Source organism: Chamaea fasciata, unplaced genomic scaffold (genome assembly GCF_029207755.1).
Source record: "Chamaea fasciata isolate MVZ Bird 193981 ecotype frontalis unplaced genomic scaffold, bChaFas1.0.hap1 SCAF_7, whole genome shotgun sequence".
NCBI lineage: Eukaryota > Metazoa > Chordata > Aves > Passeriformes > Sylviidae > Chamaea > Chamaea fasciata.
This window is the reverse complement of record NW_027094092.1, coordinates 3542498-3561628: the sequence shown is the minus strand read 5'-3', so window position 1 is coordinate 3561628 and position 19131 is coordinate 3542498. Positions and strand designations below refer to the sequence as shown.

The window sequence follows — 19131 nt, the reverse complement described above, 5'->3', positions numbered from 1 at the left end:
GATTTTACTCAAAATACAGCATTTCTCTTAACGGCAGGTTTGCTTTGAGATGCTACTCCCAAAGTTTTGCTAGCAAAAAATCAGAGACAAAATTGGATGGAGAAATTGTTTCTGAAAACAGCTAAGGACTTTAGGGTCTTTGAGGTTCTGTGGCATGTATTATATTCATATATTGTCAAAACGAAATACTACTTTTTAAAAAGTCAGATCTTACAGGCTGTCTTCCAAGTAAATGATTTCCATAGGAAATATATTTTAAATATTATTTAAATATTTACTACTATTTAAAACAATTTTAAAGCAGAAAAGCTAATACTATGGTCACAAAATGTCAGTGTGTCGTCAACCATTTCTTATTTTGTTGCCAGCACTTGACATTTGGTCTCTCTTACCCTATTATGAACCTGTGCATTTCACAGTGCACATTCTGCCATATTTTATTATTTAAGCTAATATTAACATGTCATTGGTAATAAATGCATGTTTTTCTGCATATCTGTTCTACGTATGGCAAAAATGAAGCTAGGGCTAATTAAGAGACACTATGCATTTTAGTCCAGATTTTCAGGTGGTCCATAATACGATGTATGGAAATGTGAAAAAGGACAGTTTTGTACCATTCATGATGTTATTAACTAAACCCATTAAAGCGAAAACACTTTTTAAACAAAAACCTTATAATGCTTAGTCATTTGTTGTTAAAATATTAAGTGTCGTAAAGTTAAGATTGTTGGAAACAAATTGGCAATTTGGACTATATTTTCTGCTTGCAACATGAAGAAATACAGTTCTAGGGTTTGGGTTGTTTGGTTTGGTTTTTTTTCCATTATGTTGCCTGAGTTGAGCATGTCTGGTTGATCTGGATTTTTTAGTTCTGGGTTCTGAATGTTCTGAATTAATTTCTACAATACAGCTGGCAGATCTTGAACTGCTGCAGTAAGTGAGGAGCCAGACTGTTGGGGTAAGAGAGAGTCTGCTGCTGTGATTCAGGTGGGGTTTACCTGAATTTTAGTATTTTCATTTGTTCTCTTTCTTGCTAGACTAGAACATCATCTCTGTGTACCTTAGGGGGAGAAGAGGTACTCCACAGAGTTTTGGTATTTTTGCCCCTCAGCTACAATGAATTACCCTGGATATTCTTACCACTGTCCTTGCCTCACACAGAGGGCTGAACCCCCATGCTGTGGATATGGTCCATAAGAGCCTCAGCAGGCCTGCTTTGAGCAACTTGTTTGCAGAAAAAGGAGATTGTGGAGGCTGGAATTTTTTTTTTTTTTAATGACCCTCTGTATAAACTTCTTCCCAAACCAAGGTGAATATAAAATGAGTCGTTTTCCCATGAAATTGATTGTTGTTTCCTCCAGAGAACACTTTGGGAAACAGGTAGGCAGAGAATGTCCTGTTGCAATCCTGAAGATGTCAGTGCTGCGTTTCAGATACAACTTTTAATTGCTGAAGGGGTTTGTTTGTTTGTTTTTTGTTTGTTTGTTTGTTTTTTCTTAAATAAAAAGTGAGAATGCGCAGAGCTTTTTAAAAAAGGAAGGCAGCTCCTACTATCAGCAGTTTGTGGGTAAGTATCTTTGGCAATCAAAATGACTTGCTCTGCATTAGCTATTTGCGTTTGCCGTAGATAGCCTAACAAATCTTTGTTTCATTTCCAGAAACTGAAGTAGAGAACACCATCTTAAAATTCTTTTTATTTGATCCTTTACAAGAAAACAGCACTAAATACAGAGAACAAGCTGTTTATAAAGGAGAAAAATAAATGGTGAGTCAGGAAAAACAGCTAACAAAATTTCAGGCCTGTACTCATTTGTCCTGAGTGTGTCTTAGGTTTTTGCTTTTAAAAGTTCCACTGGGCATTTTCTTTTCTTTGTGGGTGCCTAATTTTGGTTGGTTTTGTTGGGTTTTTTTTAACTACCTAATGCCCAAAGGGTAGAGGGAAGCAGCAGTAACAGCAGAGCCCATGAGCAGGACTGAAGGAGCAGCTAAGCTCCTTCATTTTAGTTTTTAGTTCAGTTTATGAATAATTGAAGTCCTTCTTTATGCTACATGTGTTATTTGAAATTGTAAACTATATGATTGGGAATACATATTGTAGCCTTCTCAGACTTCCAGAACATGTGAGGCAAGGCCTTTTAAGTAAAATTATGTTTAGGTTTGCATCATCCTTTCCTCTCCAACCACGGTGGCTACTAATGTGATTTGTATGTGCATTATTTCTGTCCAGATATTTTTGCTGTGGCAACAGAAGGTAAGTGATATGATCATTGAATAAAAGCTGGAGCATCAATGTTTTATTATGTGATTAGGTCAAATGGACAACTTTGTTCAGAGCTCTGGGAGGATGAGGATTTAGAGCTCTTCCCTAAGTAAAGCAGCTTTGGTGGCTTCTGAAACCTCCCGGGTTTTTGTTGTTGGTCAGAATGCAGAAATTCCTGTCCCTACAGCTTTCCTAACAAACAACAGTAAGGTAACACCTATTTGTTTCAGTGCAGCATCCAGCAACTTTGTTTAGAGGTAGTTTGACCACAGCTAACAGACTTTGCACTGAAGGAGTTGAAGAGGGTGCTCATGTGTTCCGTGAGAATCCAAGTGTTGCAATTCTGGAACCAGCTGCCTTAAATAAACCCCAGAAACCAGGTAACAGGAAATGCTTTGCCAGGGTCTGTCACTTTCTTTTTGACATGAACTGTTACAAGTTCTCTTTGAATTTAGTGGGGTAATAAAATTCTGCAGGATGCTTCTGGGGACATTTTCCCATCCTAAACCATGGGCCTGGCAAAATATGGCAGAATTGAGGTAGGTGGCCCCAGCACATTGTGCAGTAATATAAAAGGTGAATTGTAGATTCCTGTTTCTAACATACATAAACTATAAGCCTGATTCTCTGCCCTAGAGCATAAATGGTATGCAGCTGTTTTCTAAGAAAATCAAAACAAATGGTCAAAATCAGGAATTCAGTTTTGCTCAGAAAATCCATTTAGACTTCTCACTTTTCTCCCCCATCACCCATCAGCTCCTCCCGTCCCGTTAAGCTGGTGCCACTAGTGAGTGCTCCCTGTGCGGTGAGGAACATGGAACTTGTCCCACAGTGAAGTTACCATCTCACCGTCCAGGTGGACATCACTGCTCCTCCGGGCTCTCCACAACTACGAACTGGCGCCAGCTGCTCCCCTGATTCTTTCTGAACTCCCCTAAAGCCCCTTTCAGCAGTAACAGGGGTTGGCGTTTGGTTTTGTGTGGCGAAACAGCGGAGTTAACATTCAGTCAGTATCTGCTGCCTTGCGGAGAAATGGCACCTCCCAGCTGGGCAGAGAGTGACTTCTGCCGCATGAATTACTCAAAGTGTCCGATGGCACTGGCTCATTCTGGCTGAGCAGGTTTCTGGCGTGCAGAGGACAATGAGCCTTCACTGTTCCGAGTGGAGTCCTAATCCAGGTGCCAGAACGCCTGTGCCAGGACTCATTGAGGGACGGTGGAGTCAGCCTCTGGTTACAGCGTGTAATCGTGCTTGAAGTCCCAGGAAACCTCCACTCGAGGGAAAAGCTGAAAAATCCACTTAAGACAAAATCCTTTTGTCTTTATTAAGGCTGAGAGATGAGGGCTTGTGACATCACAAGTTGTGTTTGTGGTGAGGTTGCTCCGTTCGCACTTCCTTGCCGTGAGCTACCTCAAGGTCGGCAATGTGTCTGGCCCTGCTGTGGCTCCTCCTGGAGCACGTTCCAGCGGGGCTCAGTGTGCACCAGCACAGCTCAGGCTCTCTCCTCCCGGCCCTGCCCGCCCTGCTCCCACTCCCTGCATCCTTCCATTCCAGCCCGGCAATGGAAGGATGGCGCTCCCGACAATGCGCCCCTTGTCGCCTCCAACAGTCCGGCACCTAGAAGTTTCTGTCCTGGGAGCTTGTTTATTGTTCCAGGCTCTTCAGAAATGCCAGGGTGGAATCCTTACGGATTTCACTTCACCGTAAAATGCCAGAGCTGCCCTTCAGGAGTAAATGGTGCTCTCGCCCAGGCCAGGTGCACTCTGGAGCAGCCTCTCCATGGTGGGGCAGGTGCGGTGGTTGCTGCGGCTTCGCTGTATCCCACAGAACCTGCGGTCGTCCTCTTTTTTAATTCAAATGTAGATGGGAAATGGGACTAAGCAGAGTGAATTTGTGAATAACCTGCTCTGCATCCTAAGGGAGAGCGTCTGTCCTCTCCAGCCCGTGGAGCTCAGCCCCGAGCAGTCCTCGTGCTCTGAGCTACAAATGGCAGAACCTGTTAGTCAGTAATAAAGGAGATTCCCTGTGGCAGCTCTGTAATCTGCCTTCAGATCTGTCCACCTTGTCAAACAGACCTTTGCAATCCGATATTGTGTGAAGAGCTGTACATATTCTTAAGTTTGAGATTACCAGAGAAGAGAGTTTTCCAATTTTCATAGGTTCATTTCACTACTGAAAACCTTTTGCGCTGGCCTTTGTATCTTCAGGCACTGAAGCAGAGCAGATTTGATCATGCCATGATAATTGTAGCAATTTCTGTAACAGAAGCTGTTGATTTTCCTTTCCATGAGGTTCTCTGTGCCACAGTGAACCATATGCTGAACTTTAATTTGTCTCGACATTTGTCAATGGAATGGAGCAACATTTTAAGGGTTACTCTTTATAATGTTCTCCTTTCATCAACTTCAGCACTGCAGTGAATATAGGCATTGTTGCAGGGAAAAAAACAAAAGTGTAACTGTTCTAAATAACTGGAATATTTTTCTGAATTTTTATGGTAATTATGAATTGCTATGCTTTTTCAGAAACAGAGATAAAGATCGGGTTCAACAGATCCTGATGATAATGGCAAAAAAATTATGTATGTATACATTTAAGCTGTGTTGATATACACTTTAAAGCTTTATTGTTATGGGAAGACATTTGAAATCTTAATAAGGCTTGGTATATAAGAGAGCCTTCTGACGTGTTTGAGATGTAAGAGCGGGATCTGAAATGCAGAGATCTGTGTTAACCATTCAAAAAAGTAGGATATGAATTCATTTGAAACTAAGAAATTGGATGGTACTGTTCTGCAAAAATCCCTCTTTATTTCCTAGTCAATTTATAGTGACAATTATTATTCAATTTTGGCATTAAAAATGAACACTGAACAATTCTGGGGTTTAGAACAGCTTATGTTCCAGCTTTGCTGTCCTCCCCTTTTTTTTTTTTTTTAACTTACAAAATTAAAACTTTCTCCTATGTTATTTTCAAGAACACATAACGTTTCCCATCACTTCACCAAGCATTGATCTGTTGCAGACAAAACAGCAGCACCCCATATTTTATGGTAATATGCCTCCATCTCTTTTGGACAACGCAGCCTCCAACTGTTGTCTTTTTGAGAGTGATCTTGAAATACTTAATCACACACTCATGTTTTTACTTTGTGAGGTCTTACATCCAATTATATCTCCTTCATTTGTGCCCAGAGTGTCTGGAAATTACAGGTGCTCTACTTCCACATCCTGGTTGGCTGCCCAGATGCCAGGTTCATTACGGGAAAAGCTAGACAGCATTTTGCATGCAGGTGTGCATCATTCCTCACTTTGTGAGCTGCAAGTTTCCATTTTGCCTTCTCTCCCTCCATGATCTGATAAGACCTGAACGTGGGTATTTATCCTTTATCATCTTTATCCTTGAGCAAACACTTGATTGACATAAGGAAGTTAATCAGCAGATGTGCCTGAAATTGTGGATGTTGGATTTAAATACTCTGTTTCTGCTTTATTCTTGTAATTAAACCCTACAGGTCTTACATGAGATTCAGAAATGCCTGAAAACTGAAGTTTTTAAGTTCTTCAAAACATAACCACTCTCTTGATGCTTTTGTAGGCTGGGAGGAATATTCTTCAATGACCTGGCAACAAATGAAAATAGATTTTTATTTTGCTGTTCCTTGCTAAAAAAGTCCTTTGTAACAGTTGCAAAGAATCTGACACGACTGTACAAACTAGGACTTTTGTTAAAAATACATTGGTCTCAAATGATTTTCTGAATAAATTATGCTAATTTTGTCTTTGTAATTGGCATTCTCTTGTGCAATCCTGTGTTCAGCTTTATGGAGGTTAATTAGGGGAACAAGCTGTGGAAGGGGAAATCAGAGACAGTGAGTTGTACTGTTATCCTGAGATCTTTCCACCGTGGTCTGAGGAATTCCCCCAGCTAAGGCCATCCTGGCTGCACGAGGTTGCACTGTTTAAAGTGACTGCATGAAAATATAAATAAATTACGATATTGTCAATAATTCTGCATATATTAATGATTACATAAAAGTCTAACTATCTATGCTCTAGGAAGGCATTTTACAATTATGTTCTGTTAAGAAATACCAAAAGATAGCATTTCTCAGATACTGTTTGACCACAGCTGTCTAACCAGCCAGTATCTGCTACCTGCCCCTGTCAAAACTGGGGTGTCAGGGCTGTGGTCACTGGCAGAAAACATGAAGGGAAAGGCAAAAATACAGGGTGTAGGCTGTTGATGGCCTGGTAATAAAACACAAGAATAAAAACCTTACAAACTTCTCGATGAGCAGCCCACAGTGCATTGGCTGTGGCTTGCTCTGCTCCTTGCAAGCAGTGTTTGACAAGTCATTCTCCAATGTAAGGTGCAGTGTTCTGACTGGTGCACCTCCTGCTTGAAAATGTTTGTGGGTTTTAATTCTCTCAAGATCAGGTGAACCACTGCAGGATGATTGACTGCATCGCTTTATTTCAAAAACTGTGCAAAAATAAATAATTTTTTAAAATTAAAATTAATTCCAGTATTTACTGATTCGCAGTTATATTTTGGCAATGCATCAAAAATTCTAGCAGCAAACTGCTACAAAAGCAGGGAATAATAAAACAGTGCATCATGGAAATCCCCACTGACCTATGTTATTTTATTGGGTTCTTACTGGCACTTGTCAATCAGGACTACTTTTTTTTAAAAAAAAAACATCTTCCCTTCTTTCCCCAACAAACAAATCTCTGTTAGTCGCTTCCTATTGTCCAGGAAACAAGATGAACTTTCATTTTTGTAGGCTGGCATTTTGCTACAGCTTGAATAGATTCTTTTCTCTGTGCCCAGAGACTTCAGACTTCCTCATCTGAAAAACTTGACAAAAACTTCCACTTTTAGAACTCCCTTTATCAAAAATTGTACTGCTTAGGCAATGAAACATGAAGAAATGTCTGTCTGCCACAAGTACCTAGTTGCCTGAAGTTATTTTTCACCGCTTCCAATGAAGTGCATTGTCTGTTTATTTGCATACAATGAACAAACTTGCAGTGCCCTCCCTGTAAGTGTGGCTTAAAAGAAGGCTGCCCTGAGCTTCAGCAGATACCAAACATCCTGCATTTACACCTGCTAGCACAGAATTTGACATAGAACAGGCTAAAGTTCAATAATCTGATGACTCAAAGTGATTTTTTCAATCACTTATATTATTTGGTCTTTGATGTGCATTACATACTTCTGAGTCTGTGTAAAATTATTTTATGTTGTTCTAATACACTTCCATTGAGTAAGGATATCAAAATACTCCATTCTTAGTAGAAAATTATGCTGGATCTCCGAGCAGTTTGCTGCAGGTAGTAGAAAAAACACTTGTTACTCTAAAATGAATTTATTATTTCGTTTCATCGCAATGAAAAATGCCAGCTGCCATAGCGAGCAGCTCACAGAAGAGATCACAAGAGAACTTCAACCACTTGTGCTGTTCAAGCTGCGTGTCCCACAGCTTGAACAGCCAAGGACAGTGTTCAGGGGTTCAGCCATGGCCGTGTATGAGGCCTGTGCTCAGGTTAGCCCACAGAAATAGATCTGACCCATCTGGGGTTTAAAATGACAGAGTAAATAAGGGGAGAATGAAGAGGATTGTTTAAGAGAGACGTGAAGATCGTGGAGCGGGTCCAGCTGAGGGCAATGGGGATGACTGGGGGACTGGGGAATCTCTACTACAGGGGAAGGCAGAGGCAGCTGGGTGTGTTCAGCCTGGAGAACAGAGGGGGTCTCATCCACGTGTATGAAAATCTAAAGCCAAAGGGATGGAGCCAGACACTTCTCAGTGGTGCCAAGCAATGGGACAAGAATGGGCAGAAACTGATGCATGGGGAGTTCCACCTAAACCTGAGGAAGAACTTCACTGTGCAGTGATTACACACTGGAGCAGATTGCCCAGAGAGGCTGTGGAGCCTCCCTCAGTGAGATATTCCAGACCCATGTGGCCACAGTCCTGTGCCATGTGCTCTGGCATGGCCCTGCTTGGGCAGGGAGGCTGTTCCAGGTGTCCCACTGTGGGCCCTTCCAGCCTGACCCACCTGGGATTCTGTGAAGTCCAGCATTTTGTGTCAGCAGGGACACATGTCCTGCTGCCAGGAATGCAGGTGGTGCTGGCAGTGGTGCTCTCAACAGCAGGCCCAGGACCTCGAGTAGCACCAGCTCTGTGCAGCATTTCCACCCTTCCCACAGCAGCCACTTTCCTAGGGATACTGCTAGTCTTATCTGGAGTGATGTGTCCAGTTCTGGGCTCCTCAGTACAAAAAAAAGACATGGAACTACCAGAGAGGGTCCAGTGGAAGGTCAAAAAGGTGGTGAGGGGTCTGGAGCATCCCTCTTAAGAGGAAAGACTGCCAGAGCTGGGCCTGTTTAGTCTGGAGAAGACTGAGAGGGGATCTCATCAATGCATGTAAATGTCTCAAAGACACGTGCCAAGACTCTTTTCGGTGGTGCCCAGTGACAGGATGAGGAGCACTGGCCATAACCTAAAACAGCAGAAGTTCCACTTCGATACGAGGAAGAGCTTCTTTCCATTGAAGGCAGCAGCGCACTGGAACACACATTCCAAACCCCCCCGAACGCGTTCCTGTTCCAGCTGCTCCAGGTGACCTCGGCAGGGGGATTTGACTGGGCGGTCTCTAGGGGTCCCTTCTGTCCCTGACGATGATCCCATGGCAGCCGAGGAGAGCGAAGCCGTGCCGGCAGCAGCCCGGTCAGTGCCCGGGCGGTCGCTGCCCCTTGTGCGCGGCCCCGCCCAGGGCGTGGGCGCCGCGGCTCCGCCCCCGCGGGCTCCAAGCGCCGCGGGCGCGCCTGGCGCAGCAGATGCGCGGAGCCGGCGTTCGCCATGGCCACGGTGCGGGAGAAGGCGGCGGCTTTGAGCCTCAGCGCGGTCTGCAGCCCCGCCGCCAGGCCGCCGGGTACGGCCGGGCATCGGCACCGGGGGCAGCGGGACTGGGAATGGGAGCGGGAGGAGCGGGCTGCCCGCAGCCCGGGATCGGCGGGACGGACGGGACGGCTCTTCCCGCTGTGGGATGCGGGTCCCCGCCGGCGGCAGCTGCGCTGGCCGCTTTTCCCGGCTCCGACAGGTTCAAAAATTGGCCGCGCTCCGGCGCCGGGAGCCGCTTCCGCCCGGGATCCCCGTCCCGGCTGCGCGCCCGCTCCGCCGGCGGGAGTGGCAGCTTCGGGCCGGGCGGCAGCGCCGGGGGTCCGCGGGGTCCTGCACTACCCTGCCCTGCACTACCCTGCCCTGCACTGCTCTGCCCTGCTCTGCCCGCGGAGCTGCGGGCGCGGTGGATGCCGGCGAGGCTTGGGCAGCTCCGTGTCCCCAGCGCGGGTTAAGAGCAGGTGCCTCGGTAGCGCAGCGTCAGCGGTGTAAGGGCGCTCCCCGAGAACTGGTTTTGCCTTTTTTCTTTCCTTACCTTGGGCATCTTAACTTTATGGAAACTTGCCGTAGTGCCGCACTTAATACCGCTTTCCTCAGAAAAGTTCCGAAGGCTCTGTGTGTGATGAAGCCGTGAGCAGTAGTTAAAGCATTGCAGGTTGTACGCGCTGGTATTTATTCTAGCGACAGAAACCAGCGTTGCCGTATGTTTGGTGGTGTCGGGTTTGGGGGTTCTTTCCTCCCAAAGAGCGTGGTTGGCTGTTGGAACGTAGGGCTGGAAGCGAATTCTGTGTTCGTTGTGTTTGTTTTGCCTTTCTGAAGGTGTCATCAGGTTAAAGTATCAGCAATTATGTACCTTGTCTGTCTTGTACTTTTAAAGCTTTGGAAACTGGAGGTTCTGGGAGATTTCTGCATTGGTTGATTCAATGCTGTGTATTAAAGAGCTTCTTTGTTTTTCTTCGGGTTTTTTGAGTTCTTTTTTCCCCTGGCATAAGTCTTTTCAGAAAGATAACTGTTGCTGTCTTTCTGAAATGTTGGTGTGTTCAAATGGTATTGTGCTCCTTGTTTTCTCTCCCTCTTCCCAGTATTCACTGCCCGTCTACCATTCCTTTTCCCCTTGCTTATTTGCCAATTTCTGGGCTTTCTTGTAGCTGAGGATCAGCTGAAAACTGGTGCCCCAAACTGGAAAACAACTCTTTAGCTAAAGCTACTTCAGACTAAACAGAGCAGAAAAAAAACACCTCCCGCATCTCTGTGGAAAACGCTCATGGTAATATGTTCCAGAAGGAGTTGCATGTTGTTGTTTTTTTCAAACAGTGCATCGTTCTGTTAATTCATTTGGTTTGAGGTCCGTCACGATCCCAGCTGGCTTTCTGTAGGATTGCTGCCAGCTCCTCCTTCCATATTTTGTCCTTTAGCTTTTGATTTCTCTCTTCTTCCTCTGCTTTCACTCTTAGTAAATTATTCATCTGACTCACTGAAAAACATGTTCTGGTTCTAGCCTCTCTGGCGGCTGCAGCTCTCCCCAGTTAGGTGCCACCTGCAAACTTTGTGTGTTTTTGAGTCCTTGTGGAGGCTGAGTGTCGCCTCAGGTCAAACTGCTGGCATTTCAGTCTAATCAGACTGGTGAATGAGTAATAGTTCACTGGTTTCACTGGGGGAGGGAAGACGGATTGGCTCACGGAAGCGGCGTCGGGTGCACAGAGCTGCGGCCTCTGCCGGAGCCGAGGTGGCAAAGGGCTGTCTGGTGGCATCCTGAGAGAAGCCACGGACTTGTTAGTGGTCTGTTAAGTACTGCTATTAGGTAGCTTCTGTGTTCGCACAGTTCCGTGGCAAACAGGGTTCTGATGTGTCTCTTCATCCCTGCTTCCCTCTTCCCTGCGCAGCTGTGTCGCTCTGTTAGTGCTGGTGGAGGAACCGGGGTGTTAACAGCTGGTTTGTGGTTGTGGGGCTTGTGTGCTTAGCAGTGGCTCTGCAAGGGGAACCATTCGGTGACCAAGGGACGCGCAAAAGGACAAAGTGAGAGGCTGAAAAACCAGGAACTCCTGGTTGCGAAGCTTTCGGCTGGTGTGGCGAGAGGAACCACCAAAGAGAGGGAGGGAGACAGTGGCGCAGAGCAGACAGACTTGCTGAGGAAGTAACCAAGTGGTAATGCCTGCACAACCGAAGCCAAAGTGGAAGTCTCAAAGATTTTTAAATCCTTACAGGGTTCACGAAAGCTAGAAGCCAGCAAGGGGGCTGTTCTCTGTGACTGCAGCATGAATTCAGCCTTTGTCTGTGTTCTCAGGCTTTAGCTTGGCGCAGAAGCCGTTTGGAGCGACGTTCGTCTGGGGCAGCATTATCAGCGCTCTTCAAACTCAAGTGGAAGTGAAAAAGCGCCGCCAGAACCTGAAGTGTTACCACGACTGTTTCATTGGGTCGGACGCCGTGGATGTTGTCTTTGCCCATCTTCTGCAGAACAAGTACTTTGGGGACGTAGATATTTCCCGGGCCAAGGTGGTGCGCGTGTGCCAAGCGCTGATGGATTGCAAAGTGTTTGAGGCTGTCTCAACCAGGGTCTTCGGGAGAGACAAACGCTCCGTGTTTGAGGACAGCAGCAGCAGCCTCTACAGATTCACAAATACCTCGAACCAGCCGGAGCTTGAGAAAGATGACCTGCAGTGTACCCCACAGAGGTTAGTACATGGAGATAAACAGAAGAAAATTTTTTACAGGAGGAAAATATTATGTGTTCTGAGGGAGAGAAAAGAAAACTTGTACGTTTACAGGGTAAAAATAGACACTGCATAGATGTTTGTGGGTGGAAGACAGGTAGGAAAGAGCAATTTGAAGAGAGTAAATCACTCAGCCTACATGGTTACTTGTTTTCTCTGTCTGTTATCACGTTGGCTTGCGGGGGAGGGAGGTGAGAGGGTAGAAATTAAGTGCATTTGCATTCTGAATCTAAATCAATATAACCAACTGGAATTCAGGTGCATCAAACAGGCTAATGCAACAGGGCAATCTTTAGTCACTGCACATCTAACTCCCACATAAACCAGTAATCCATGCAACTCCTAAGGAAAATTTGTTTTCTCCTTTCATCATCTTCACTGTGCTTCCGACTTAGCTCTTTTTTTTAGCTGTTTCTTTATGCATGGATGACTTGTTCCCAGGCAGGGTAGCAGGCTGTTCTGCTATTGCACTCCATCCTAGAACCAGAGGGAGGTGCAATGGTGAGGTTTCGTTTCCCTGCCCTTTTAGGAGCTGGCAAAGAAAACCCTGGTACTAACTAAACTCGCACAAAGCAGAACATGTAGATGCCACTTTGTCAAATAACTTCCCTTAAACGGTTTTTGTTAAGTGTTCATCTCTTCGCCTACTCTGATGTATACCCTTACAAGAAACTACGTGGATGTATTTAATGGGGTGGTTTTGGCAAAGTGGACTTCTGATAATTGTAAATTGTGCTGACCCAAAATGGAAATGCCTTATTGGATTGACATATTCATGTGAGTAGCAAATGTGAACTCGAGTGCATCAACCTTGATGATAAAAGTAGAGGAACAGTGATGAAAAATATTTCTTTTGTCTTGCTTCTCCCCTCTCTCCCACTTGTTCCTGTCCTGTCCTAAAGCAAACTGTCCCAAGTCTTTATTTAAAAGGAGAACTCATGAGAAATGAAAGCCACTTTAATTATATGTGGTATTTAAAAATATTTTCATCACAAGAGCTGTTAAAGTAAGAGTTAGAATATATTGAACAAACAGTCATTAAACAGGATTGTTCCTGCTTTATTAGTGTAGAATGAAGGTGTTTTTCTTCTGGGCAGGGCACAGATCTGTCGGGTTACATTTCTTCATTTAGTGAAAGGAACAGATCTATTGATACATGCAGCTTGTCACATCCGTGTCAAAGATAGTGGACATCAAAAAGGTTTTGCAGTGCCCTAAAACAAAGAAGCTGTGGGAATTGAAATCATACAGCAATGCTCGGAGGAACGGTACTTTTGTGGCTGGAGGGATTCTGTTACATGCAAATAATTTTTGAAGGTATGGTACATTCTCCTGGGTGACTTAGACAGAGGAAGTGTCAGGCAGGGGACACGAGGGGGAAGATGATGTAAATATCTATACAGGAGAAAACTGTTGATTTTGGGACAGTTACCTGTATCTGTATGTTGCATTGTATGTTTGGTTATCCGTCTATATGGTTACAGGTATATATAAAAACTGTTTTTAATCTCAGATATGAGAAGAGCACGTTGCTCCACCCTCCTCCATTCAAGCCAGAGAACTTGGAGGATCTTTGGGAAAACCTGAGTCTAAAGCCTGCAAGCAGCCCTCAAGTAAACATCTCAGACAGCTTGTCCCGTCGAGGTAAGCCAAATAATGTCACAGTCGTTTGTCTGTGGGAGAAGGAAGGTACATCTGTAGCACTGGGAAGACTTGTGCCCCTCAGGTTGGACAGGGAGGCAACCTGACGCTCAGAGTATTTTGGTTTGAACACCAGGTGATGAAAAAGGCAATTTATATTTGTTGCGGGGTTGCCTTTTGCTTTTTTACTTCATCAGACAAGAGGCATTATCTCTTGGTTGAAATAAATCAGCATTGACTTTTGTGGAGAAGAATACCCAATGTATAGAGCTTGATTTGAGTTAGAAATACTCATAATATTCAGTTACCTACACTACTTGTGTGCTTGTTTTAGTTAGGGCAAGTAGTCTGCAGTTAGCTAGAAGTGAATTGTGTGTCTGCACATCCAGCACTCCTTCAGTCCTGTGTGAAGCTATTCTTGACAATTCATGGCTTGTCTTTCAGACCAAACTATGGTCTAATGTGTTTTTTCCTTTGGTTAAAAGTGCTAATGCATCCTAGAAACTGTGGTTTCATCATACGGAAATATTCAAGGAAGCTGTGATAAGGAGAGTGTCACTGTTGCATTTTTTTTTTCCATCCCTTATCTAGAACCAAGATTGTTTGCAAATTAGAGCACAAAGAGTGTAAGGCACTTCAGACTTATCCGAAAAGCAGTTCTCCCACGCTTGTAGTTAACTGAACAAATGGGTAGTTCTTGCCTTTTGTGGTGATAAAAGGCACTTCAAGCTGATAAGAGCCACGTGCTTTGCTACTGCAAGTCTGTATTTTGGTAAAATCAATCTGTTAGGTTAGGCCTGATGGGAGGAAGGGGTGTTATCTTCCTTGTGATCAGTTTTTGCACATGCTGAGTCTCAGCGTGTGTTTTTTTTTGTACCCACCCTTCCCAGTTATTAATGAAGTGTGGCAAGAACAAACAATTGCTCGCCTGCTGCAGCTGGTCGACCTCCCTCTCCTGGAGTCTCTGCTTGAGCACCAGGAGATCAGACCTCAGCTCCCACAGCCCAGGAAGGCGGCTGGATATGTCATCACAAGTAACTACCTGGACAGAGAGATCCTCAAGGCTTTCAGTGACTCGCAGTGAGTAACCATTGGTGTCCTCTACAGCTCTGAAAAACTTTCCGCTTTCAGGGGAATGTAAAGCACAGTTGGTCTTTGGGTAGAAATGTAGCAGTTGCAGTCCAGCAGAAAGGATGTGAGCAGGCACGTTTTCCCTGTTGGACTTGACCGGAATAACTGGTAAATAACAATTGCTTAGTGAGAATGTCTGAACACGGGGATGGCTTTTGAATGCAGTGACAAGAGTTCATGGGATTCAGAGGGGAAATTCTTTGCTGCATTGAGGGAAGAATAGAGGTTTTATAATCATCATGAAAGTTTTTCCTAACGGCATCACTTGTGAGGAACTAGTTTAGTTCCTCCTACTGTATTAAAAGAGCTAAGAATGCTGAGCTTGAAACTGTGCATAGAGTTAAAAACCTTCTCTGAAAAACTTGTACCAGTGCGAATCAGATCAAGGTTCATGTTTCTGTTTATCTAGCGATAATTGTGTCCTTATCAAACAGTAGACGACGTGGTTGACTTTGGGTTTTACTGCTTGTGACTGTTTACTTGTGGGTTACTAATTTTTCATCTCGATTAAATACAAAACAAAGAGGCTTGTGACTGTGATCTACCCGATTGTGGCAGGTGAAGTGTCTTGTGTGTGAATTTCTGATGGGTTTAAGTGCCTACACATGCAGTTTTCACTGTGATAAAGGAACCAGCCTACCTGCTTTGTGGAAAGCATTGTAGCCAGCTGTGAAGGGCACCCACAATTAAAGCTCCAAACCCTTTCTGTCTTCCAGGACAGACGAGTGGCTCTCAGCAGCAATTGATTGCTTGGAGTATCTGCCCGATCATATGGTGGTGTATATTAGCAGGAACCTGCCTGATCACCCAGACAAAGCAGATGCCTGGAAACTGCTGCTGTTTGAAAACATTGGTAGATATTACAGCCAAAAAAAGGAGCCGCTCTTAAGCCATGCATCTGAAATTCATTTAGGAATTGCAGAACTATTAGGTAAGTAAAATAGAGCTGTGTTCCAATGCTTATGTGAGAGATGTACTGAGAAACTGAGTGTTGACCTCAGGAGCCAAGATTAAAAGCTGCCATCTACAAGTGGTTTGTGGTTTTGTGGGGTTTTTTGTTGGTTCTCTGTTTTGTTTTGGTTTTGTTTGTTCGAGGGTTTTATGTATGGTTGGATTTTTTTTTTTTTAATTTTTAGTCTTTGACATTGTTCTTTGACATTTTGGTTCTCACTGTAGGCAGTTCTGTAATCGTTGTTGAGGTCTATGTGGAATGGGTGTGAAACCAGAGTGCTATAATTTGGTACTAGCTGGTGTCCATGGGAAATGAGATGTTAATATTTAGGCTGTAAGACTGAAACTGAAAGCTGTGTGGATGCTTGGTACCCCACTGACAACTTTTACTTTTTTACACAGAAATGTTTCTTAAATTTTGTTTGGACAGCATTTTAGAAAGCTTTTGATGTTTTAGTTCTCAGCATTTTATCCCAGATCTCCTTATTTTTTCATAAGTTCTCTGCTTTGATTATTCTTCTTGTTCCATGTTAACTGGAATACTTTGCATTTATATCCCATTCTTCCTCTCTATATGATAAAGGATATTAGTAGAACCTACTTCATTTAAACAATTCACAAATCTAAAATGGCTACTCTGCATAGTAAGGCAAATTAAAACTTAGCAAAATTCTACAAAGCAATTTGCAATTAATTAACCAAACTAGCCCACTTATCTCAGACATACTCCTCAGTTTTTGTATGATCTTTATTACCACAAGCAGAAATCATTCATATTTTTTTTTAACAGAATCATTTTCCTCTTTCAGTATTTCACACCCCCTTTAAGATGGCTGAACCGTAATTGAACTTAGTTACGAGGAAGCTTTAATGCCGGGCTGAATGCCGGTGTGGGACGTTGTCAGAGAGTCTGCAAGCAGCTCTCCTCAGCCTGGCAGAAGTTTTTGCGCGAATGAATTGCTGCGTTTGGCCAGTTCTGTTTAGAGAGAGGGGCATCTCTTCAGTGGCTGATTTAGGTGTTTTGTGGTAACATTTATTTAAATGAATATGGCAATAGATACCTTCCTCTCTCCCCAGTGAATGGGAAGATGGAGCAATCTTTAGAAGCTGTTCAGCTCTATTTGAAGCTCCTGGACAGCCAAGTCAGGGAGGAGTTCAGGAGACTGCTGTACTTCATGGCTGTCGCAGCGCATCATTCTGAGCTCAAGCTACAGAAGGAGGTAAATCTGCATTCTTAACAGTTGTTTTTCTGAAACCCGGAGATCCCAGGTACCGGTCAGAAAACACCTTTGTCGTTTAAATTTGTGACTACAGGAAAAGCAGTGTCTCGGAAGAACAAAGGTGATGCCCTTCTGAATGGGAGAGACTAACTCTCCTCTTCTGGTCATTTTTTATTTCCCTTTGATCTTTAGAGTGACAACAGGATGGTTGTGAAAAGGACATTCTCTAAAGCTATTATCAACAATAAAAACTTATCCAGAGGGAAAACTGACCTCCTGATCTTGTTCCTTGTGGACAACCAGAGAGATGTGTTAAAGGTAAGAGCTAGAAAATGGCCAGGTTTTGTTTATCTGGGATGCTCATGGACAACTGCCTTCTCTAAGCTGCTGCTGTTGCATTGTTTCAGATCCCAGGGGCACTGCACAAAATGGTCAGCAATAAACTGCTGGCTCTGCAGAAAGGCCAGGATCCCAGCAAGATAACAGGTAACACTTCACACTGAGCTTTGTAGTCTTGTCATGCCCCCAAATCAGAACTGGGCGACTCAAAAAAGTTTGCTGTACCAATGACTGATTTGATCTAAAAGAGGATGGCTCCGTAGAGTCTCGAGGGTGGGTGGAGTATGGTGAGAATGCTCTGAAGGTCTCACGTTTCCTTTCAGGTTACACCTTTTGCCAAAAACTTGATGAAAGAGAGTATCGCTCCAACACAGAGAAGACCACAAAAGATGAGCTATTATCTCTGTTGAAAGCTATTGATGAAGATTCAAAGCTCTCTGACAAAGAGAGAAAGAGGCTGCTAGAACAGTTTCATAGTAGTAATCCAAGTATTTTTATGCAGTATTTTGGAGACAGGGTTACTAATGTGTGTGTGTGAGACTTTAACTATTGATTACTTTGTATACCCCAGCAGTGAAAACACTAATATATTTGTAAATCTTTTATATTCATGTATCTGCCTAATAAAATTATTTTGTGGAAATGGATGGAATTTATGCAATTATTACCAAAGCAAACAGTGCCTGAGTTTAACCTGTATTTATAATTTAGCTTTTCTCGTTCTTAATTGATATAGGACCAAAACGATCCTTCCTTTTCCTCCCCAAAAGCCAAGTCTGTTGACTCTCTTTATTCAAGTATCAAAATCACTGAGATGAGAGACACCATGAATTAAATCTCTCTGCCACCTTTTACCCTAGCAGTGAATTTTATGCTGAAAGCTTTTTTCCCCCCTAATTTGCCTTGGATTATGTGACTGTCATATAACATTGATCTTTGACTTGCTGTGTGCTGGAGAGAGCTGAAAAACATGTTCTGCTTGATATTGCACAGCTTTTCTTCAGGCTTGCCAGCTAACTACCCTATGCGTGTGACAAATTGCTGTTTGAAGCTCAAGTGGCACTATATTGAGGAATTGGCTCTCCTGGGGTGGTAAAGTCAGTCTGGATTTCTAAGTCAGTCTGGGTTTTGTTGGCACAGGATGTGGCTGGTTGTCTTCATCCCTGCGGTGTTTTATGCTGTCTGTAACTCTTGCTGATGGCACCAGCTGTAATTAGAAAAGTGCTGGAGCTACTGAAGGGCCTTTGGCTTTTCTTGTGGCATTTCTTATCCATGTCTGGTATACAGTGGAAATCCCAAGATTTACAATACAGGCAGCTGTAATCATATATATATATATATAACATGATCAGGAATCTAATTTTGACTCTTGTGGAGTTACCTTTGGAATGATACCACCAAAACTTCACTACAGCTGCTGTTGAAAAAAAGCCAAAACAACCAAATCTTGTTCCATTTAGTGTTGAGCTCTGTCCTATTTAGGAACAAAAGCTAATTTAATTATGAAAACAAAGTAATAATAACTGTTAGGGTCACATGGTCTTAAAAAAGCACAATCCTGTGTCAGACACTCGTGTCTCACTAACTAACGCTCCAGTGATTACTGGTGTCTGCTGCCGGGGGCCAGAGTGTTTCTCTGAAATGGAGCTGAAGGACTTGGTGTGCAACAGGACCGTGTTTTACTGTGTCCTGATTGGGGGTGGAAGACAAAAATGTAAAAAGCTGCTTCGAGTTAATTAGGAAGGACTTCTAAAAATAATCAGTTCCTGAAAACTAGCAGGGAAGTATAAGCCTTTGTAGTAGCTACAGTCCTTAGTTTTAACTGGAAGGTTTTTATCATAAATGCACTGCCTCAGAAAAACTGGCTTAGCTCATACTTTAACATGTGGGGGTGGAAATCCTAAAGTAGTGGTGGCGTTGGATTGGTTGGCTCTTCAGCAGAAGGATTTTCCCTTTCTCCCTCCT

At 43.7% G+C, this 19131-nt stretch overlaps 1 protein-coding gene across 1 annotated transcript; it reads left to right on the top strand.

The window, feature by feature from the left end:
* The first annotated feature begins 9126 nt into the window (after window positions 1-9126).
* Window positions 9127-17809, top strand: DEPDC7 (DEP domain containing 7). The gene is made up of 9 exons (XM_066187239.1): window positions 9127-9207; window positions 11458-11845; window positions 13398-13528; window positions 14416-14605; window positions 15373-15587; window positions 16685-16827; window positions 17020-17145; window positions 17235-17313; window positions 17490-17809. The coding sequence occupies exons 1-9, from the start codon at window positions 9135-9137 to the stop codon at window positions 17702-17704; spliced, it is 1560 nt and encodes a 519-aa protein (XP_066043336.1). The 5' UTR covers window positions 9127-9134; the 3' UTR covers window positions 17705-17809.
* The last annotated feature ends 1322 nt before the right edge of the window (window positions 17810-19131 follow it).